Below are 24,548 nucleotides of genomic sequence, written 5' to 3'. Positions count from 1 at the left end.
TGCTACTGTCATCACTGCTGGGTATATGCTACTGTCATCACTGCTGGGTATATGCTACTGTCATCACTGCTGGGTATATGCTACTGTCATCACTGTTGGATATATACTATTATCATCACTGCTGGGTATATGCTACTGTCATCACTGCTGGGTATATACTATTATCATCACTGCTGGGTATATGCTATTATCATCACTGCTGGGTATATACTATTATCATCACTGCTGGGTATATGCTACTATCATCACTGCTGGGTATATGCTACTGTCAACACTGCTGGGTATATGCTATTATCACTAATGGGTATATGCTATTATCACTAATGGGTATATGCTATTATCACTAATGGGTATATGCTACTATCATCACTGCTGGGTATATGCTACTATCATCACTGCTGGGTATATGCTACTGTCAACACTGCTGGGTATATGCTATTATCACTAATGGGTATATGCTATTATCATCACTGCTGGGTATATGCTACTGTCATCACTGCTGGGTATATGCTATTATCATCACTGCTGGGTATATGCTACTGTCATCACTGCTGGGTATATGCTACTGTCAACACTGCTGGGTATATGCTACTGTCATCACTGCTGGGCATATGCTATTATCATCACTGCGGGGTATATGCTACTGTCATCACTGCTGGGTATATGCTACTGTCATCACTGCTGGGTATATGCTACTGTCATCACTGCTGGGTATATGCTACTGTCATCACTGCTGGGTATATGCTACTGTCATCACTGCGGTGTATATGCTATTATCATCACTGCTGTGTATATGCTACTGTCATCACTGCTGTGTATATGCTACTGTCATCACTGCTGGGCATATGCTACTATCATCACTGCTGTGTATATGCTACTGTCATCACTGCGGTGTATATGCTATTATCATCACTGCTGTGTATATGCTACTGTCATCACTGCTGTGTATATGCTACTGTCATCACTGCGGTGTATATGCTATTATCATCACTGCTGTGTATATGCTACTGTCATCACTGCTGTGTATATGCTACTGTCATCACTGCTGGGCATATGCTACTGTCATCACTGCTGTGTATATGCTACTGTCATCACTGCGGTGTATATGCTATTATCATCACTGCTGTGTATATGCTACTGTCATCACTGCTGTGTATATGCTACTGTCATCACTGCGGTGTATATGCTATTATCATCACTGCTGGGTATATGCTACTGTCATCACTGCTGGGCATATGCTACTGTCATCACTGCTGTGTATATGCTACTGTCATCACTGCGGTGTATATGCTATTATCATCACTGCTGTGTATATGCTACTGTCATCACTGCTGTGTATATGCTACTGTCATCACTGCGGTGTATATGCTATTATCATCACTGCTGTGTATATGCTACTGTCATCACTGCTGTGTATATGCTACTGTCATCACTGCGGTGTATATGCTATTATCATCACTGCTGTGTATATGCTATTATCATCACTGCTGTGTATATGCTACTGTCATCACTGCTGGGCATATGCTACTGTCATCACTGTGGTGTATATGCTATTATCATCACTGCTGTGTATATGCTACTGTCATCACTGCTGTGTATATGCTACTGTCATCACTGCTGGGCATATGCTACTGTCATCACTGCTGTGTATATGCTACTGTCATCACTGCGGTGTATATGCTATTATCATCACTGCTGTGTATATGCTACTGTCATCACTGCTGTGTATATGTTACTGTCATCACTGCTGGGCATATGCTACTGTCATCACTGCTGTGTATATGCTACTGTCATCACTGCGGTGTATATGCTATTATCATCACTGCTGTGTATATGCTACTGTCATCACTGCTGGGCATATGCTACTGTCATCACTGCTGTGTATATGCCACTGTCATCACTGCGGTGTATATGCTATTATCATCACTGCTGGGTATATGCTACTGTCATCACTGCTGGGTATATGCTACTGTCATCACTGCTGGGTATATGCTACTGTCATCACTGCTGGGTATATGCTACTGTCATCACTGTTGGATATATACTATTATCATCACTGCTGGGTATATGCTACTGTCATCACTGCTGGGTATATACTATTATCATCACTGCTGGGTATATGCTATTATCATCACTGCTGGGTGTATATGCTATTATCATCACTGCTGTGTATATGCTATTATCATCACTGCTGTGTATATGCTACTGTCATCACTGCTGGGCATATGCTACTGTCATCACTGCTATGCTATTATCATCACTGCTGTGTATATGCTACTGTCATCACTGCTGTGTATATGCTACTGTCATCACTGCTGGGCATATGCTACTGTCATCACTGCTGTGTATATGCTACTGTCATCACTGCGGTGTATATGCTATTATCATCACTGCTGTGTATATGCTACTGTCATCACTGCTGTGTATATGTTACTGTCATCACTGCTGGGCATATGCTACTGTCATCACTGCTGTGTATATGCTACTGTCATCACTGCGGTGTATATGCTATTATCATCACTGCTGTGTATATGCTACTGTCATCACTGCTGGGCATATGCTACTGTCATCACTGCTGTGTATATGCCACTGTCATCACTGCGGTGTATATCACTGCTATATATCATCACTGCTGGGTATATGCTACTGTCATCACTGCTGGGTATATGCTACTGTCATCACTGCTGGGTATATGCTACTGTCATCACTGCTGGGTATATGCTACTGTCATCACTGCTGGATATATACTATTATCATCACTGCTGGGTATATGCTACTGTCATCACTGCTGGGTATATACTATTATCATCACTGCTGGGTATATGCTATTATCATCACTGCTGGGTATATGCTATTATCATCACTGCTGGGTATATGCTACTGTCATCACTGCTGGGTATATGCTATGTCATCATATGCTACTGCTCACTGCTGGGTATATACTATTATCATCACTGCTGGGTATATACTATTATCATCACTGCTGGGTATATGCTACTGTCAACACTGCTGGGTATATGCTACTGTCATCACTGCTGGGTATATGCTATTATCACTAATGGGTATATGCTATTATCATCACTGCTGTGTATATGCTACTGTCATCACTGCTGGGCATATGCTACTGTCATCACTGCGGTGTATATGCTATTATCATCACTGCTGTGTATATGCTACTGTCATCACTGCTGTGTATATGCTACTGTCATCACTGCTGGGCATATGCTACTGTCATCACTGCTGTGTATATGCTACTGTCATCACTGCGGTGTATATGCTATTATCATCACTGCTGTGTATATGCTACTGTCATCACTGCTGTGTATATGCTACTGTCATCACTGCTGGGCATATGCTACTGTCATCACTGCTGTGTATATGCTACTGTCATCACTGCGGTGTATATGCTATTATCATCACTGCTGTGTATATGCTACTGTCATCACTGCTGGGTATATGCTACTGTCATCACTGCTGGGTATATACTATTATCATCACTGCTGGGTATATGCTACTGTCATCACTGCTGGGTATATGCTATTATCATCACTGCGGGGTATATGCTATTATCATCACTGCGGGGTATATGCTACTGTCATCACTGCTGGGTATATGCTACTGTCATCACTGCTGGGTATATACTATTATCATCACTGCTGGGTATATGCTATTATCATCACTGCGGGGTATATGCTACTGTCATCACTGCTGGGTATATGCTACTGTCATCACTGCTGGGTATATGCTACTGTCATCACTGCTGGGTATATGCTACTGTCATCACTGCTGGGTATATGCTACTGTCATCACTGCGGTGTATATGCTATTATCATCACTGCTGTGTATATGCTACTGTCATCACTGCTGGGCATATGCTACTGTCATCACTGCGGTGTATATGCTATTATCATCACTGCTGTGTATATGCTACTGTCATCACTGCTGGGCATATGCTACTGTCATCACTGCGGTGTATATGCTATTATCATCACTGCTGTGTATATGCTACTGTCATCACTGCTGTGTATATGCTACTGTCATCACTGCTGGGCATATGCTACTGTCATCACTGCGGTGTATATGCTATTATCATCACTGCTGTGTATATGCTACTGTCATCACTGCTGTGTATATGCTACTGTCATCACTGCTGGGCATATGCTACTGTCATCACTGCGGTGTATATGCTATTATCATCACTGCTGTGTATATGCTACTGTCATCACTGCTGGGCATATGCTACTGTCATCACTGCTGTGTATATGCTACTGTCATCACTGCGGTGTATATGCTATTATCATCACTGCTGTGTATATGCTACTGTCATCACTGCTGGGCATATGCTACTGTCATCACTGCGGTGTATATGCTATTATCATCACTGCTGTGTATATGCTACTGTCATCACTGCTGTGTATATGCTACTGTCATCACTGCGGTGTATATGCTATTATCATCACTGCTGTGTATATGCTACTGTCATCACTGCTGTGTATATGCTACTGTCATCACTGCTGGGCATATCCTACTGTCATCACTGTGGTGTATATGCTATTATCATCACTGCTGTGTATATGCTACTGTCATCACTGCTGTGTATATGCTACTGTCATCACTGCGGTGTATATGCTATTATCATCACTGCTGGGTATATGCTACTGTCATCACTGCTGGGCATATGCTACTGTCATCACTGCTGTGTACATATGCTACTGTCATCACTGCGGTGTATATGCTATTATCATCACTGCTGTGTATATGCTACTGTCATCACTGCTGTGTATATGCTACTGTCATCACTGCGGTGTATATGCTATTATCATAACTGCTGGGTATATGCTACTGTCATCACTGCTGGGCATATGCTACTGTCATCACTGCTGTGTATATGCTACTGTCATCACTGCGGTGTATATGCTATTATCATCACTGCTGTGTATATGCTACTGTCATCACTGCTGTGTATATGCTACTGTCATCACTGCTGGGCATATGCTACTGTCATCACTGCTGTGTATATGCTACTGTCATCACTGCGGTGTATATGCTATTATCATCACTGCTGGGCATATGCTACTGTCATCACTGCTGTGTATATGCTATTATCATCACTGCTGTGTATATGCTACTGTCATCACTGCTGGGCATATGCTACTGTCATCACTGCGGTGTATATGCTATTATCATCACTGCTGTGTATATGCTACTGTCATCACTGCTGTGTATATGCTACTGTCATCACTGCTGGGCATATGCTACTGTCATCACTGCTGTGTATATGCTACTGTCATCACTGCGGTGTATATGCTATTATCATCACTGCTGTGTATATGCTACTGTCATCACTGCTGTGTATATGCTACTGTCATCACTGCGGTGTATATGCTATTATCATCACTGGGTATATTCTGTCATCACTGCTGGGTATATGCTACTGTCATCACTGCTGGATATATACTATTATCATCACTGCTGGGTATATCTACTGGGTATATACTATTATCATCACTGCTGGGTATATGCTACTGTCATCACTGCTGGGTATATGCTACTGTCATCACTGCTGGGTATATGCTACTGTCATCACTGCTGGGTATATGCTACTGTCATCACTGCTGTGTATATGCTATTATCATCACTGCTGGGTATATGCTACTGTCATCACTGCTGGGTATATGCTACTGTCATCACTGCTGGGTATATACTATTATCATCACTGCTGGGTATATGCTACTGTCATCACTGCTGGGTATATGCTACTGTCAACACTGCTGGGTATATGCTTCTGTCATCACTGCTGGGTATATGCTACTGTCATCACTGCCTGGTATATGCTACTGTCATCACTGCTGGGTATATACTATTATCATCACTGCTGGGTATATGCTACTGTCATCACTGCTGGGTATATGCTATTATCATCACTGCTGTGTATATGCTACTGTCATCACTGCTGGGTATATGCTATTATCATACTGTCATCACTGCATCACTGGTGTATATGCTACTGTCATCACTGCGGTGTATCATCATCTGGGTATATGCTACTGTCATCACTGCTGGATATATACTATTATCATCACTGCTGGGTATATGCTACTGTCATCACTGCTGGGTATATACTATTTTCATCACTGCTGGGTATATACTATTTTCATCACTGCTGGGCATATACTATTATCATCACTGCTGGGTATATGCTACTGTCATCACTGCTGGGTATATACTATTATCATCACTGCTGGGTATATGCTACTGTCATCACTGCTGGGTATATGCTACTGTCATCACTGCTGGGTATATGCTACTGTCATCACTGCTGGGTATATGCTACTGTCATCACTGCGGTGTATATGCTATTATCATCACTGCTGTGTATATGCTACTGTCATCACTGCTGGGTATATGCTACTGTCATCACTGCTGGGTATATACTATTATCATCACTGCTGGGTATATGCTACTGTCATCACTGCTGGGCATATGCTACTGTCATCACTGCTGGGTATATGCTACTGTCATCACTGCTGGGCATATGCTACTGTCATCACTGCTGGGCATATGCTACTGTCATCACTGCTGGGCATATGCTACTGTCATCACTGCTGGGTATATGCTACTGTCATCACTGCGGTGTATATGCTACTGTCATCACTGCTGGGCATATGCTACTGTCATCACTGCTGGGTATATGCTACTGTCATCACTGCTGGGTATATGCTACTGTCATCACTGCTGGGTATATGCTACTGTCATCACTGCTGGGCATATGCTACTGTCATCACTGCTGGGCATATGCTACTGTCATCACTGCTGGGCATATGCTACTGTCATCACTGCTCTGTGATAACATGTTTTACCTTACAAACTGACTCATTCTCGTGAAAAGGGTATGAATCTTAACTCTGTTTCCTATTTCTCTCTCTGTCTTTCGTTCTCATCCCTCTCTCTCTCTCTATCTTTCTCACTCTCTGTCCCTCCCTCCCTCTCTCTCTCACAGGTGATTCTGCCAGACCTGGCTGTGCTGCGTCTAGCTGTGTATGATGACAATAATAAGCTGATAGGTCAGAGGATTCTACCATTGGAGGGTCTACAGGCAGGATACAGACACATCTCTTTACGCAACGAAGGGAACAAGCCTCTGTCTTTACCCACCGTTTTCTGTAACATAGTACTTAAGACCTACGTACCCGAAGGCTTCGGAGGTGAGGAGACACACTGACACACACACACACTCGCCACACACACTCGCTCCCTTGCAAATACACAGTTGTACTTACTCTTCAGAATTGTAGGTTAGGGGCAACAGAGGCTGTGTGTGTGTGTGTGTGTGTGTGTGTGTGTGTGTGTGTGTGTGTGTGTGTGTGTGTGTGTGTGTGTGTGTGTGTGTGTGTGTGTGTGAGAGAGAACCCCTATTGGTCTACAGATGTGTGCTACTGAACTCTATATTATTCACTCATAAACACTTGAGTTTGGAGACTAGGGTTGCAACATTTTGGGGAATGTTCGGAGGTGGAAACTTTCTGTGGGAATTAACGGGAATATATGGGAATTAACGAAAAAATATGCAAATTAATATTAATTTAAATGTAGATGTTTTTTGCATTGGATATATTTACCATATCATACGGAGACAGAAACATAAACCTTTTATCTTATCATATGTAGACATAATTGCAAATGATTAAATTTAATAATAATTAATAATTTAATAATTTAATACATTTTAAAAACAATTTAGTTACGAATTAAACTTTAATTAAATGAGTTGACTCTTCACATGGGATGATTTCACTGAACAACAAAAGAAATGGAATATGGAAGGATCCCCGATGATCCCTCACATCACATCTGTAGAATGATAGTCTAGAAACTAAAGCTTTGGTTGTCTTCCTCTCAGGCTTCCATGTCTTCTCCCTGGACCTCTTCAATGTTGTCCTCATGAACATCAGACTCTGAGGCATCATCTTTACTGTCACTTTCCAACCTTGTTGAGGATGGCTCGTTGTCAGGCTCTAAAAGCCTCAGATTTGCCTGAATGGCCACCAATTTTTCAACCCTTGTACTGGTCAGCCTGTTGTGTGCTTTGGTGTGTGTGTTACCAAACCAGTTGCACTCTGAGGCGGCTGATGTTGGTGGGATTTAGAGGATGATGGAGGCAACAGGGGGAAGAGCCTCCACAGAGTCCCTTAAACCAGGTGGCTGATGAGATATGTTGGCACGACTGCAATATTGCATCTCTATCCCAAAGCCCTTGCTTGGAAGTGTACTTCACCAGACTGCCAAGAACCTTGCCCTCATCCAGGCCAAGGTGGTGAGACACGGTAATGATGACACCATAGGCCTTGTTGATCTCTGCACCAGACAGGATGCTCTTGCCAGCATACTTGGGGTCCAATATGTACGCTGCGGCGTGTATGGGCTTCAGGCAGAAGTCTTCACGCTTTTTGATGTATTTCAGAACTGCAGTTTCCTCTGCTTAGAGCAACAGTGAAGTGGGTAGGGCAGTACGGATGTCTTCTCTTACCTCTGCAAGCAGAGTGTGAACATCAGAAAGGATTTCATTGTCTCTCTCAATCCCTGCAATGGCTACTGCTATAGCTTTCAGGAGTTTCAGGCTGCCCACCACTCTCTCTCAAAATACATCATCCAGGATTATCCTCTTGATGGGGCCATCCGTATCGGCAGACTGTGATATGGCCATATCTTGGAGAGACTCCTTCCCCTCCAGGAGACTGTCAAACATGATGACAACACCACCCCAATGGGTGTTGCTGGGCAGCTTCAATGTGCTGCTCTTATTCTTCTTACTTTGGTTGGTGAGGTAGATTGACGACATAACTTGATGCCTAACCATTTCCTTGGCTCTCTTGTAGAGTGTGTTCATTGTTTTCAGTGCCATGATGTCCTTTAGGAGCAGATTAAATGCATGAGCAGCACAGCCAGTGGGTGTGATATGAGGGTAGGACTCCTCCACTTTAGACCAAGCAGCCTTCATGTTCACGTTGTCTGTCACCAGTGCAAATACCTTCTGTGGTCCAAGGTCATTGATGACTGCCTTCGGCTCATCTGCAATGTAGGGACCGGTGTGTCTGTTGTCCATTGTGTCTGTGCTCTTGTAGAATACTGGTTGAGAGGTGGAGATGATGTTGTTAATTATTCCTTGCCCACAAACATTCGATCACCCATCAGAGATTATTGCAATACAGTCTGCTTTCTCTATGATTTGCTTGACATTCACTTGAACTCTGCATCCAGCAAATGAGTAGATAAAGCATGTCTGGTTGGAGGGGTGTATGCTGGGCGGAGAACATTCAGAAATCTCTTCCAATACACATTGCCTGTGAGCATCAGAGGTGAACCAGTTGCATACACAGCTCGAGCAAGACATTCATCAGCATTTCTCTGACAACGTTCCTCCATTGAGTAAAAAAAAGCATCTGAATCCAGGAGGACCATGAGCTATCGATAAGGTGTCTGACAAAAGTGAAAATGATGAATCAGAGGTTGCTTGTTGTGAGCGCTGAAGGAACTTTTTGCACTTGGCCAGATGATTCTGCATCTTTGTTGCGTTCTTCACATATGATTTGGCACAGTATTTGCAAATGTACACAGCTTGTCCTTGTGAAATGTCTCCACAGATCAGATATTGCCCGTGGCATTTTCCTCTAAAGATTAGAAAACAATTTGTTTAAAAAAAAAAAATCTATGTACAGATGAATAGTGAAGCAGTTAGATTAAACAATTGCTTTGTAAAATAAATGTTTTAAAATGAAACATGTATGGAAACAGGTGAATTAACACTCCTCAGTTAGCAGTCTCAAGCAAGCGAAAACCCACATGGTAGCAAAAACTAACTAGCAAAAATTGTTAACAAGTTAGAAATGATTTAAACACACTTTGCTGTAGGCTACTATTTACTAGTTAACAAAAAATTATGTACGTTGTTTAAAATATATTCACCTCACCCAGTATTGTAATCAAAACTTACCAGAAAGCATGTAGTCCTTGGCTCAGGCAGTGTAGTAGTGTGGGCTCAATAGCATCTCATTAGTGTGCAAGATCTTGAGAATCAGCTGCACATGTAATGGAAGAATGCACTGTGCATGCAGAGGGTTGCAATTCCATTGAATTGGGGATAGTTTAACCAAAATATGCCACAAGATGTAGAATTGCCTTTTGTGTATCCCACAAAAAAGGTTCACTGTTATAAGCTAACTTTTTTGATGAATTTTTAAAAAATTCCCGTGCTTAACTGCCCATGGAAAAAATTCGGAAATATTCTGGAAATGCATCGGAAAGTTTCCGACCCTTTGCAACCCTAGTGGAGACCGTGTGTGTGTGTGTGTGTGTGTGTGTGTGTGTGTGAAGAGCTGGAAACGTGTGCTTGCGTTGTCCCTTTCTCAGCTGGTCTTTTGTCTTTCTCTTTCATACCACACACACACACACACACACATGGTCCAATTTACATCTCCGTTCAATTTATTCATAGTAGATACTGAAGTGGCTGCAGAAGGCTCTGGGGAGAGGGAAGGAGATGAGAGGGAGGACAGAAGAGGAGAGAAGAGAAGGAGGTGAATAGAGGAGAATTTGAAGAGAGGAGAGGTAGAGAAGAAGAAAGAGGGAGATTAATTATTATATTTATACATTTTTATGGGTGCTTATATTTGTCCTATGAACACGTGTGTATTAATACGCATGTATGAATTGTAAATGTGTTTACATCCCACTGTCCCTGGGACACCCTCGGGGGAGTGGGGTCACGGCCAGGTTCTGAAGAGGATGACAAGAGACAGTTAACTGTCCCTCCTTCCTTCCGTCCCTCCGTTCAGGGTGTGCTGCCCTACAGTGTATTCTACATCAGAAGTAATGACACAGAGCAAATGAGGATGGTAGCAGAGCAAGTGTAATAGTCACTTATAGAGAGACACAAACATGGAGATACACAACATATTTGACTAGTCCTTAAGCCAAGCCAAGGCAATCATTATGATGATAACCCATAAGCAGTGTTGAAAGGCTGTGTGAATGTTTCAAATCCAAATAATGGGAGCATCATTCTCTGTCTTTTGCAGGAGGCTTTCATATTATCTACTCAAATATATACAGATGTAGGATTTTAATTTGATCACCCTGTTGCAGGAGAATTGCAATGCAGGAAATGTAGAACTTGTAGTGTATTTCAGGTTTCAAGTATTTTTAAGTTTTTAATTTCCAATTTGAAATATCAGACTTGATTTTCCCATATCAAATATTTATCAACTCATTTTCCTACTGTGAGAAACTGGCTCAAATTAAGATCCTACATATGTACCTGCTTAATTTCATTCAATAGAATGTTGCTACTGCAGTAGAACGTTGTCATCTTTGCTTGTCTTTCTGTATAATGACTGTGTTTAGACTGCAAATAACGATGGAACCTCAAGTACATCAAATATGACAATACATTACATTGAAGTTCCACCACTCCATTCCCGTCCAGTTCAGTGTATTGATTCATCTCCTGTCTTCTCTCTAGCCATCGTGGACGCCCTATCAGACCCCAAAAAGTTCCTGTCCATAGCAGAGAAAAGAGCGGACCAGATGAGAGCTCTGGGGATTGAAACGGTACATGTAACATACTGTATGTGTTGTAGCCAACTGGTCTATTGTGTGTTGGAGTTGGCTACAGCACATACACTACCGGTCCAAAGTTTTACAACACCGACTCATTCAAGGGTTTTTCTTTATTTTTACTATTTTCTACATTTTAGACATCAAAACTATGAAATAACACATATGGAATCATGTAGTAATCGTGTAGTGTTAAACAAAATTAAATATATTTTGTATTTGAGGTTCTTCAAAGTAGCCACCCTTTGCCTTTCATGACAACTTTGCACACTATTGGCATTCTCTCAACCAACCTCTCCTAGAATGGTTTTCCAACAGTCTTGAAGGAGTTCCCACATATGCTCAGCACTTGTTGGCTGCTTTTCCTTCACTTTGTGGCCCGACTCATCCCAAACCATCTCAATTTGTTTGAGGTTAGGCGATTGTGGAGGCCAGGTCATCTGATGTAGCACTCCATCACTCTCCGTCAAATAGCCCTTACACAGGAGGTGTGTTTTGGGTCATTGTCCTGTTGAAAAACAAATGATAGCCCCACTAAGCCTAAACCAGATGGGATGATGTATCGCTGCAGAATGCTGTGGTTGCCATGCTGGTTAAGTGTGGTTTAAATTCTAAATAAATCACAGACAGTGTCACCAGCAAAGCACCCCTACACCATAACACCTCCTCCTCCATGCTTTATGGTGGGAAATACACACGAGGAGATCATTCGTTCCACCACACCGCGTCTCACAAAGACACGCCGGTTGGAACCAAAAATCTCCAATTTGGACTCCAGACCAAATGACAAATTTCCACCTGTCTAATGTCCATTGCTCATGTTTCTTGGCCCAAGCAAATCTCTTCTTATTATTGGTGTCCTTTAGTAGTGGTTTCTTTGCAGCAATTAGATCATGAAGGCCTGATTCACACAGTCTCCTCTGAACAGTTGATGTTGAGTTGTCTGTTACTTGAACTCTGTGAAGCATTTATCCTCTGCATGTCACAGCCTGTCCTTAGAGAGCTGTTTTTATTTCTCTATCTGGTCAGGGTGTGATTTGGGGTGGGCATTCTATGTTGTTTGTTTCTATGTTTTGGCCGGGTATGGTTCTCAAACAGGGACAGCTGTCTATCGTTGTCTCTGATTGGGAATCATAGGCAGCCTTTTTTTCCTTTTGGTGGTTGTGGGTAGTTGTCTTCGTTAATGCATGTGTAGCCTTACGGAGTTTCACGTTTGTTTTGTTGTTTATTGTTTTGTTGGCAACATTGCAAAATAAAGGAACATGTATGCTCACCACGCTGCACCTTGGTTCTGACATTTCGACAGACCTACCCTACCCCTATGTGAACACGTAATTGCCCCCTAAACCTAATAACTGGTTGTGCCACCCTCAGCAGCAACAACTGCAATCAAGTGTTTGTGATAACTGGCATTGAGTCTTTCACGTCGCTGTGGAGGAATTTTGGAGGGTTTTCGAGCATGAACCGCCTTAAGGTCACGCCACAGCATCTCAATCGGATTCAAGTCCGGACTTTGACTAGGCCACTCCAAAACCTTCATTTTGTTTTTTTAAGCCATTCAGAGCTGGACTTGCTGGTGTGTTTTTGATCATTGTCCTGATGCAGAACCCAAGTGCGATTCAGCTTGAGGTCACAAACTGATGGCCGGACATTCTCCTTCAGGAATTTTTGTTAGAGAGCAGAATTCATGGTTCCATAAATCACAGCAAGTCGTCCAGGTCCTGAAGCAGCAAAGCAGCCCCAGACCATCACACTACCACCACCATGCTGACCCCAGACCATCACACTACCACCACCATATTTGACTGTTGGTATGATGTTCTGTTTCTGAAACTCTGTGTTACTTTTACGCCAGATATAACGTGACGCACACCTTCCAAAAGTTCAACTTTTGTCTCGTCAGTCCACAGAATATTTCCTTGGGGATCAGCAAGATGTTTTTTGGCTAAATTGAGAAGAGTGATTTCTTGATTCAACAGGCCTGGCAGTAATCAGGCCTGGGTGTGGCTAGTGAAATTGAACTCAGCTTTCCAAAAAAAAGATTTAACCCCAGTAAATTCATGATTTAACAAGGGGGGCAATTATTTTGTCACATAGGGCCATGAAGATTTGGATAGTTTTTTTCCCTTAATAAATATCATTGTCACTTGAAAACTGCATTTTGTGTTTACTTGGGTTATCTTTGTGTAATAGTCAAATTTGTTTGATGATCTGAAACATTTAAGTGTGACAAATGTGCAAGAAAATAAGAAATCAGGAAGGGGCAAATTGTTTTTCACAGCACTGTATGTCCATGTAGGTAGGGGTAAAGGTGACTAGGCAATCAGGGTAGATAATAAACAGAGTATCAGCAGCGTATGTAGTGTGTGTGTGTGTTTTGTGGGTGTTTGTTTTATGGGTGTGAGGGTATGTAGTGTGTGTGTGGTTGTGTTGTTCTCATCACAGTATAGGATAAGGTTGAAGATGAGTTGCTTTGGCTACTGGTTTAGTAGTCTTAGTAGCTATCTACACTCTTAGAAAAGTCGGCTGTCCCCTTTTTGGTTCTAGGTAGAACCATTTTGAGTTCTTCAAAGAGTTCTCCTATGGTGACAGCTTAAGAACTGTTTTAGGTTCTAAATACACATTTTTTTGTCCCTGAGTAATAAAATGTGCTTTGGGATGGGTAGGAGAAAATACAAAAATCACTGTCCCTCCATCTTTATGGAAATGCAGTAATGATTGAAAAGTGCGTGAGAAAGATTTCTGTCCATAGACCTGAAACGTCTTCCTGTCTCTCTTTCTCTGTCTCTCTCTTTCTCTTTTCTCTCCCTCTCTCCAGAGCGACATAGCAGATGTGCCAAATGAGAGTTCGAAGAACGACAAGAAAGGGAAGGTAAACGCCAACGTGAAGACCAACTTGACGCCACAGACCAGCTCAGACCCGGCTCAGTCTTCTACTTCTGCCCAGAACAACACCACTGACACCAAGAAGGGTACGACACACACACACACACTCTCACACTCACACACACTAACACACACACTCACTCACACACACTCACACACACTTACACACACTCACACACACACACTTACACACACTCACACACACTCACACACACAGACCAGTTCGGAGCTGGTCTAGACCTCTACAGTACATCACACACACACTCTCACACACACACACACACCAGTTCGGAGCTGGTCTAGACCTCTACAGTACATCACACACACACACACACACACACACTAACACACACTAACACACACAGACCAGTTCGGAGCTGGTCTAGACCTCTACAGTACATCACACACCTCACTCACATTGACACAATTGAGCTGTTTTTCCATTTCTGTCTTTGTAGATATAAATGCACTGGTGCCTCATGTGAATATTGATGACTTGAAACAGATGAAGGTGAGGCATAGGTTACCGTTACCCTGATTGTTACTACTGGCCCCTAATATCTGACCCCTACCACCTATATCCTGCTCATACTACTGACCCCTAATATCTGACCCCTACCACCTATATCCTGCTGATACTACTGACCCCTGATATCTGACCCTTACCACCTATATCCTGCTGATACTACTGACCCCTAATATCTGACCCCTACCACCTATATCCTGCTGATACTACTGACCCCTGATATCTGACCCTTACCACCTATATCCTGCTGATACTACTGACCCCTAATATCTGACCCCTACCACCTATATCCTGCTGATACTACTGACCCCTAATATCTGACCCCTACCATCTATATACTGCTGACCCCTAAAACCTGACCCCTACCACCTATATCCTGCTGATACCACTGACCCCTAAAACCTGACCCCTACCATCTATATACTGCTGACCCCTGATATCTGACCCCTACCACCTATATCCTGCTGATACTGCTGACCCCTGATATCTGACCCCTACCACCTTTATCCTGCTAATACCACTGACCCCTAATATCTGACCCCTACCATCTATATACTGCTGACCCCTGATATCTGACCCTTACCACCTATATCCTGCTGATACTGCTGACCCCTGATATCTGACCCCTACCACCTATATCCTGCTGATACAACTGACCCCTAAAACCTGACCCCTACCATTTATATACTGCTGACCCCTGATATCTGACCCTTACCACCTATATACTGCTGACCCCTGATATCTGACCCCTACCACCTATATCCTGCTGATACTACTGACCCCTAAAACCTGACCCCTACCATCTATATACTGCTGACCCCTGATATCTGACCCTTACCACCTATATACTGCTGACCCCTGATATCTGACCCCTACCACCTATATCCTGCTGATACAGCTGACCCCTGATATCTGACCCCTACCATCTCTATCCTGCTGATACAGCTGACCCCTGATATCTGACCCCTACCATCTCTATCCTGCTGATAGTGCTGACCCCTGAGATCTGACCCCTACCATCTCTATCCTGCTGATACTGCTGACCCCTGATATCTGACCCCTACCATCTCTATCCTGCTGATAGTGCTGACCCCTGATATCTGACCCCTACCACCTATATCCTGCTGATACCACTGACCCCTGATATCTGACCCCTACCACCTATATCCTGCTGATACTGCTGACCCCTGTTATCTGACCCCTACCACCTATATCCTGCTGATTCAGCTGACCCCTGATATTTGACCCCTACCACCTATATCCTGCTGATACCACTGACCCCTGATATCTGACCCCTACCACCTATATCCTGCTGATACTGCTGACCCCTGTTATCTGACCCCTACCACCTATATCCTGCTGATACTGCTGACCCCTGTTATCTGACCCCTACCACCTATATCCTGCTGATACTGCTGACCCCTGTTATCTGACCCCTACCACCTATATCCTGCTGATTCAGCTGACCCCTGATATTTGACCCCTACCACCTATATCCTGCTGATACTGCTGACCCCTGTTATCTGACCCCTACCACCTATATCCTGCTGATACTGCTGACCCCTGTTATCTGACCCCTACCACCTATATCCTGCTGATACTGCTGACCCCTGTTATCTGACCCCTACCACCTATATCCTGCTGATTCAGCTGACCCCTGATATTTGACCCCTACCATCTAGTTTACTCCTAACTAGAACCTTAACAGTTCCCCTATTCCCTATTATAGCTTTATTATCTGGTAAATGTATTCACCAACATCATAAAACATGATCATGTTTTTATATCATTTGTTTATTTATCAGTATCAATAATATTTAACATCAGTCAGATGTTTCCTGTAGCACAAACAGAGGGTTGGTGCAGCACTGACATTCCTCAAACAGGCTTTGTCTAGTGTCTTTGAGCTTGCTGTCCTTAGTGAATTAAATCTGTTTTCAGTAATCTGTCTTTCCTCTCGCCAGACGTACCTTAAACTGATTAAAAAGCAGCAGAAAGAGCTGAACTTTTTAAAGAAGAAGCACGCAAAGGTGGGTTGATGTTTTAGACTGCTGGTACAGGTCCCAGAGCTGACACAGTACAGATCATTCATCCTGATGTCCACACACTGGAGGTCTCTCCTTTCATCATTCAGTGTTGTCTGAGCCCCGCCCACACACACACACACACACCCTTGAGTGCATCCTGTAACCTAAGGTGTTTGTCTTTGATCTCACCAGAGAGTGGACAGACAGAAATTAGACTTGCTAAGATGACCTCCCCCCACACACACACACACACACACACACACACACACACACACATGCATACACGCAAGCACACGGACACACACACTCACAGTAGCTAGACTTCAGTCACTAACACCATGTCTTTATGAAATCCCTTCTTACGTAACAACCTGTTTGTATACTAAAGAGAGGATCTCTTGTAGGGTTGACCATAGTAACCTCCTGCTCTCTTTTCCTGTTGCATAACAGTTATGACAGTCAGCCAGATGTGTCCACTAGCCAGGGGTTTAACCATTTCCACTAATGTTTTGTTAGTATAAGTTCTCAGCTATATGGTCTGGCTGTAATGGTAAATGACTTGTTTAGGAAAGGTTAGACCAAGCTATCTTAAGCTGTCTCTATCTCTGCAATAGTATCTCACTGTAAAGCAGTTGTGACTTGGTATCCTCAGTAATATGTTGTGTTCTGTTTCAGGACCGCACCATCATGCAGAAGTGCCACTGCACCCAGGTGGACAAGATGATTTCTCAGCACGACAAGGAGAAGCTGACACAGGACAAACTGCTGGAGAAGGCCATCAAGAAACGAGGGTAAATATCAGGACATGTAGATCATTCATTCAAGCAAATAGTCAATCAATCAATTATGACATGTTGAAATAAACATTCAACATGAACATGTATTATCGTATACCTGGCATCTGGACACAGCCATTGGGTGTATGAAATGAATGTTCGTTCCTGTCTCCACCTAGCTAAGAAATGCCTTTCTGTTGCCCCACAGAGAAAACAACTGTCTGGAGTTGAAGAAGGAGACTGAGAGTAAAGTGGAGAAACTGAACACTGACCACAAAGCTAAGGTAACCTTCAGTTCACAGTCACCGCCCCTCTGTCATCAGAAGGAGATAGATTGTCTTTGTCGAACTGAATTCTAAGAGTAGAAACGGGGACTCCTGCAGTTGAATAACAGCAGCTCAGCAGCTCAGCACATTAAGGAGTGGTTAGTGATGATATAGTGTTTGATGAAGTGTGTAGTGTGTATGCTGTGCCCTTCAGGTGAAGAACAACAAATCTCAGCACACTAATGAGTGGTCTGAGATGATATACAGTTTAGTGTAATGTAATATTGTGTATCCTGTGCCCTTCAGGTGAAGGACATTACAGCCCAGCACACTAAGGAGTGGTCAGAGATGATCAACTCCCACAGCAGTGTAGAGCAGGATATGAAGGACATCCACGTGGTCCAGCAGTGTGAACAGCTCAAGAAACTACTGAGTGGAGTCCAGGAACAACAGACTCTTTCGCTCAAATTGATTCACGAACGGTGAGAGAGAGATGCACACACATACATTAGGTCAGGGCTCTCTAACCCTGTTCCTGGAGAGATACCCTCCTACGTTTTCACCTAGGTTGGGCCAAGCTGGAGGGTAGCGCTCCAGAAAAGCTACAGGAGGGTAGCGCTCCAGAAAAGCTACAGGAGGGTAGCGCTCCAGGAAAGCTACAGGAGGGTAGCTCTCCAGAAAAGCTACAGGAGGGTAGCTCTCCAGAAAAGCTACAGGAGGGTTGGAGAGCCATGGAGTAGGGTTGGAGAGCCATGGAGTAGGGTTGGAGAGCCATGGAGTAGGGTTGGAGAGGGTTGGAGAGCCATGGAGTAGGGTTGGAGAGCCATGGAGTAGGGTTGGAGAGCCATGGAGTAGGGTTGGATAGCCATGGAGTAGGGTTGGATAGCCATGGAGTAGGGTTGGAGAGCCATGGAGTAGGGTTGGAGAGCCACGGAGTAGGGTTGGAGAGCCACGGAGTAGGGTTGGAGAGCCACGGAGTAGGGTTGGAGAGCCATGGAGTAGACCCTACAGCTCAAACTTAAAGAGGAACTGACAAAGCAGCTGACCATACAGCTCAAACTGAAAATCCAGAGTTATTCCTTGGGACATGATGTGTACTATAGTTCTGATGTCTCTGAATGAGGTCCCTAGGACACCCGATACAGTCTAACCATCTTGGCTACTGTGAGCTGTGGGTTTGTCCTGCCAGGTATATGTGACTTGATGAGGTTTCTTACCAGGCTGTTTTTTTGTCCCCTCCCCTCAGGCAGAGCAAGGAGATGCGGGCCAACCAGGCCAAGACCTCCATGGAGAACAGCAAGGCCATCAGCCAGGACAAGACCATTAAAAACAAGGCAGAGAGGGAGAGGTGGGTCACACTGCCCCGCTCGCTAATCACCAACTGACTTTGACTGCATGGAGAACATGGGTTATGTCAGGATGTATATACCCTGAGTATATCAAATATTATGAATACTTTCCATGACATAGACTGACCAGGTGAGTCCAGGAGAAAGCTATGATCCCTTATTGATGTCACTTGTTAAATCCACTTCAATTAGTGTAGATGAAGGGGAGGAGACAGGTTACAGAAGGATTTTTAAGCCTTGAGAGAATCGAGACATGGATTGTGTATGTGTGCTATTCAGAGGATGAATGGGCAAAACAGAATATTTAAGTGCCAGGCAGACCGGTTTGTTTCAAGAACCGCAACGCTGCTGAGTTTTTCACGTTATATAGTTCCCAGTGAATTAAGAGTGGTCCACCACCCAAAGGACATCCATCCAACTTGTCACAACTGTGGGAAGCATTGGTGTCAACATGGGCCAGCATCCCTGTGGAACGCTTTCGACACCTTGTAGAGTCCATGCCCCGACAAATTGAGGCTGTTCTAAGGGCAGAATGGGGGGGTGTACCTCAATACAAGAAAGGTGTTGTTAATGTTTGGTGTACTCGGTGTAGACTACAGTATTTAGGTCCCCTATGAACACCCCTTAAACTGTGTCTGTACTCGTATAATCTTAGAGTCTCTTCCTTCTCGTTCTCTTCACAGGAGAGTTAGAGAGTTGAACAGCAGCAACACCAAAAAGTTCCTGGAAGAAAGGAAAAGGGTTGGTGTTCTATCTTCTACTAATTCTAGTGCTGTGATGATGCTGTTGAGGTGAATCAACTAGCGCCTTAGCCTTGAAATGGTTTGCTTAGCTGATACATTTGGTGTTAAATTAAATGACTCTTTTCTCCTCCCTCCATCTTTGTCCCCTCTGTCTTTCTCCTCCATATTTCTCCTCCCTCCATCTTTCTCCTCCATATTTCTCCTCCCTCCATCTTTCTCCCCTCTCTTTCTCCTCCATATTTCTCCTCCCTCCATCTTTCTCCCTTCTCATTCTCCTCCATATTTCTCCTCCATATTTCTCCTCCCTCCATCTTTCTCCCCTCTTTCTCATCCATATTTCTCCTCCCTCCATCTTTCTCCACTCTCTTTCTCCTCCATATTTCTCCTCCTCCATCTTTCTCCCCTCTCTTTCTCCTCCATCCATCTTTCTCCCCTCTCTTTCTCCTCCATATTTCTCCTCCCTCCATCTTTCTCCCTTCTCTTTCTCCTCCATATTTCTCCTCCCTCCATCTTTCTCCACTCTCTTTCTCCCCTCTCTTTCTCCTCCATATTTCTCCTCCCTCCATCTTTCTCCCCTCTCTTTCTCCTCCATATTTCTCATCCCTCCATCTTTCTCCCCTCTCTTTCTCCTCCATATTTCTCCTCCCTCCATCTTTCTCCCCTCTCTTTCTCCTCCATATTTCTCCTCCCTCCATCTTTCTCCACTCTTTCTCATCCATATTTCTCCTCCCTCCATCTTTCTCCACTCTCTTTCTCCTCCATCTTTCTCCCCTCTCTTTCTCCTCCATATTTCTCCTCCCTCCATCTTTCTCCCCTCTCTTTCTCCTCCATATTTCTCCTCCCTCCATCTTTCTCCCCTCTCTTTCTCCTCCATATTTATCCTCCCTCCATCTTTCTCCCTTCTCTTTCTCCTCCATATTTCTCCTCCCTCCATCTTTCTCCTCCATATTTCTCCTCCCTCCATCTTTCTCCCCTCTTTCTCCTCCATATTTCTCCTCCCTCCATCTTTCTCCCCTCTCTTTCTCCTCCATATTTCTCCTCCCTCCATCTTTCTCCACTCTCTTTCTCCTCCATCTTTCTCCTCCATATTTCTCCTCCCTCCATCTTTCTCCCCTCTCTTTCTCCTCCATATTTCTCCTCCCTCCAACTTTCTCCACTCTCTTTCTCCTTCATATTTCTCCTCCCTCCATCTTTCTCCCCTCTCTGTCTCCTCCATATTTCTCCTCCCTCCAACTTTCTCCACTCTCTTTCTCCTTCATATTTCTCCTCCCTCCATCTTTCTCCCCTCTCTTTCTCCTCCATATTTCTCCTCCCTCCATCTTTGTCCTCTATCCCGTGCTCCATCGCTAGTTGGCTATGAAGCACCAGAAGGAGATGGAGACGCTGGAGAAGTCTCAGAAAGAACAGCTAGAGAAACTGGACAAGTTCAATGAGCAGGTAGCTTACCGCGGATCAAGGATCAGATTACCACACAAACCATAGCTGTATTGTTTGTCATCATTTTTCACAGCCAGTACATATACATGTATGTTCTTTCTCATCCCTATCATTGGCTTGTTTTTGCACCACAGCTTTTGAAATCACATCATGCCAGTAAACCGTGTCAAGGTAGGTGCTTCAATCCAAGACTTTGTTATGAAACCACATGGAAACCTTTTAATATACAGCACTCAGGGTGTCAGCAGTCAGTCCTGTCTACATGAGTCATCGATCATTATGATGAGTCATGGGAGTATTACAGGGACCCAGGAGACCATCTACTGCTGTTTCACTGAGAGTCTTCCTGACAGTATGCTGCAACACTGGGACAGGGTGGAGGAGTTAGTTTGGGCTGGCATAGTTTAGGTAGTTGTACTGTTACTGTAGTTTAAATCAATAAATGGCTGTACTGATGCAGTAGAATTATGCCTCTGGTGGAAGTGTGTGTGGATTCTTGCGTAGGGAAGTGTGTGTGGATTCTTGCGTAGGGAGGTGTGTGGGGATTCTTGCGTAGGGAGGTGTGTGTGGATTCTTGCGTAGGGAGGTGTGTGTGGATTCTTGCGTAGGGAGGTGTGTGGGGATTCTTGCGTAGGGAGGTGTGTGGGGATTCTTGCGTAGGGAGGTGTGTGGGGATTCTTGCGTAGGAGGTGTGTGGGGATTCTTGCGTAGGGAGGTGTGTGGGGATTCTTGCGTAGGGAGGTGTGTGGATTCTTGCGTAGGGAGGTGTGTGTGGATTCTTGTGTAGGGAGGTGTGTGTGTGTGTACCGTTTTATGTAACAGTGTGGTTGTTGGTTCCCTCTAGGCCAAAGACATCCAGCAGATGGTGAAGCTGGAGGAGGAGATGGACCGCAGACAGCCACAGTGGTTTAACCACTCCCACCAACTGAGACACACACACACATATACACTGCCCAGACCAGCCACATTAGTTTAACCACTTCCACCAACTGAGACAGACACACACACTCTGCCCAGACCAGCCACAGTGGTCTGAACACCCCCACCAACACCTAAGAGACACACAAACACCCACACAGGCACCGAATGCTCCCTCAAACAACTGTCGCAGAGACCCAGAAACACTCACACACCCCCTAGATCCCCCGTTTAATTTCCTCACCCTGCAATATTGTCATAGCTCATATCCTCTATCCCTCTAAATCTCCCTCAGCAATGAACCACACCCACACACAGTCAGTCCCCCCCTCCAACTCCCCTGTGCTGTGGAGCCATTGGTGCAGACCGGTGATTGACAGTAAGATGAGCGAATTCTGTTTGAAGGTGGGTGGGACATCCAAAACCATGAGACACATCCCACCTTCACCGTTCCATTTCTCCACCACTCTACTACACCCGGATCCTCTTTTTATAATCCTCCATCCATCTTTTTAATCTGTTTTTAATGGAAGCAATGTTTGCAGATATCAATAGTCACTGTACACATACACAAAGACACTGATACACATACACACAATCGTTATCACCTCTGTTCTTTCGGTTGTCATGACGGCTTAAATCATGTTTTCTGTTCAAACTCTTGTAATACTTTTATTTTGTATTTTTAATGGTACCAGGTATCAATAACAGGACCAGAATATGGAGGGGGACAATACGGACGTATTAGTTATACATTTTATGTCAGCACAAAATATGTAAATTATGCTGTATGCTACACAAGAGTTGAAGTCATGTCCTGAGCACTTTATATGTGGTAGGCATAATGTGGTAGGCTATCATAACCCAAGTGATAGATTTCTCTGTTTTGATGTGAATGTAAACTGAAAAAGGACAAAACGTCGGATGAGCGCTGTTCGGAGAAAACTAAGCCCAACGTCAGGTAGTCCTAAACACTGCAGCTTGTCCTTCACGCATAGTTTTGTTTTATCAAGGGATATTTACGAATTTTTCTCAACTAAAAAAATGTACAAAAGGCTAAACCAGAGACTGATTTTGATTCTTTCACACCGACAGAAGTGTATATAGGGAGTGTGGATGTGTAGACCAGTGTTCTTTCACTGGCCTGTCTTGTATGACACTGTGTTAGATTCAGAAATAACCAGTTAATGTATTGTATGTGTCAAATGGCATAAAGAGGACAATCATTTTTATATTTTGATTTGTTTAACACTTTTTTGGTTACTACATGATTCCGTATGTGTTGTTTCATAGTTTTGATGTCTTAACTATTATTCTACAATGTAGAAAATAGTAAAAAAATAAAGAAAAACCCTTGAATGAGTAGGTGTGTCAAAACTGTTGACTGGTACTGTATATATAGTCATCTTGTTCATCTAATGCAAATCAATTTTCAACAATACATACAGTACAATGAGTTTTCATACAGATGTAGAATCTTAATGTGAGCCAGTTTGCTACAGCAGTTAAATAATCCTGTTGCAACAGAAAATGTGGATTATAATTAATGATCATTTTTGTAGGGATTGACCATTTTTTTCACAAGGGAAAATCAAGTCTGAAATTTCAAAGTGGAAATTACAAACTTCAGAAGCTTTTTCAAATACACTACACGTTTTACATTTCCTGCATTGCACGAAATATCTCCTGCAACAGGGTGATCAAATTAAGATCCTACATCTGTAGACCCTTGAGAACTAGTTTGTTGTTGTTTCTGGATTTTAGAGACAGCAGGGATAGATTTACCAGGGGTTGATAGCTCTCGGTCTCAGCTATGATGCAATTGGCATTAGAATGAAGTTGCCCCTAACCTCTGGTCTGGGGTCAGATATAATTTCATCCCATTTATGATCAAGGTTAGATTTGGGGGTAGGGTAATCTGATTTTAGATCTGTGGTTATGGGTAGTTTAACTTCTACTTGCAATACTGTATGAAAGTGACGCAGAATTACGTCATACTTCCGGGGT

General features: G+C 43.6%; 1 protein-coding gene across 3 annotated transcripts in view; it reads left to right on the top strand.

Moving 5' to 3' along the window:
- LOC115125070 (1-phosphatidylinositol 4,5-bisphosphate phosphodiesterase beta-4-like) overlaps positions 1 to 23,773 on the top strand; it is a 78,694-nt gene extending 54,921 nt beyond the window's left edge. For all 3 annotated transcript variants that reach the window (XM_065026259.1, XM_065026260.1, XM_065026261.1), the window contains 13 exons: positions 7,001 to 7,205; positions 11,519 to 11,607; positions 14,432 to 14,585; positions 14,958 to 15,010; positions 16,990 to 17,055; positions 17,728 to 17,843; positions 18,037 to 18,112; positions 18,401 to 18,576; positions 19,341 to 19,442; positions 20,127 to 20,184; positions 21,537 to 21,623; positions 21,758 to 21,794; positions 22,468 to 23,773. In XM_065026259.1, coding sequence (XP_064882331.1) covers positions 7,001 to 7,205; positions 11,519 to 11,607; positions 14,432 to 14,585; positions 14,958 to 15,010; positions 16,990 to 17,055; positions 17,728 to 17,843; positions 18,037 to 18,112; positions 18,401 to 18,576; positions 19,341 to 19,442; positions 20,127 to 20,184; positions 21,537 to 21,623; positions 21,758 to 21,794; positions 22,468 to 22,535 — 1,287 coding nt within the window. In that variant the 3' untranslated portion in view covers positions 22,536 to 23,773. The remainder of the gene's footprint in view (positions 1 to 7,000; positions 7,206 to 11,518; positions 11,608 to 14,431; positions 14,586 to 14,957; positions 15,011 to 16,989; positions 17,056 to 17,727; positions 17,844 to 18,036; positions 18,113 to 18,400; positions 18,577 to 19,340; positions 19,443 to 20,126; positions 20,185 to 21,536; positions 21,624 to 21,757; positions 21,795 to 22,467) is intronic.
- The last annotated feature ends 775 nt before the right edge of the window (positions 23,774 to 24,548 follow it).

Source organism: Oncorhynchus nerka, linkage group LG13 (genome assembly GCF_034236695.1).
Source record: "Oncorhynchus nerka isolate Pitt River linkage group LG13, Oner_Uvic_2.0, whole genome shotgun sequence".
In the NCBI taxonomy this organism is placed as follows: Eukaryota; Metazoa; Chordata; class Actinopteri; order Salmoniformes; family Salmonidae; genus Oncorhynchus; species Oncorhynchus nerka.
Note: the sequence above shows the minus strand (reverse complement) of the source record. Positions and strands in the feature narration are given on the sequence as shown.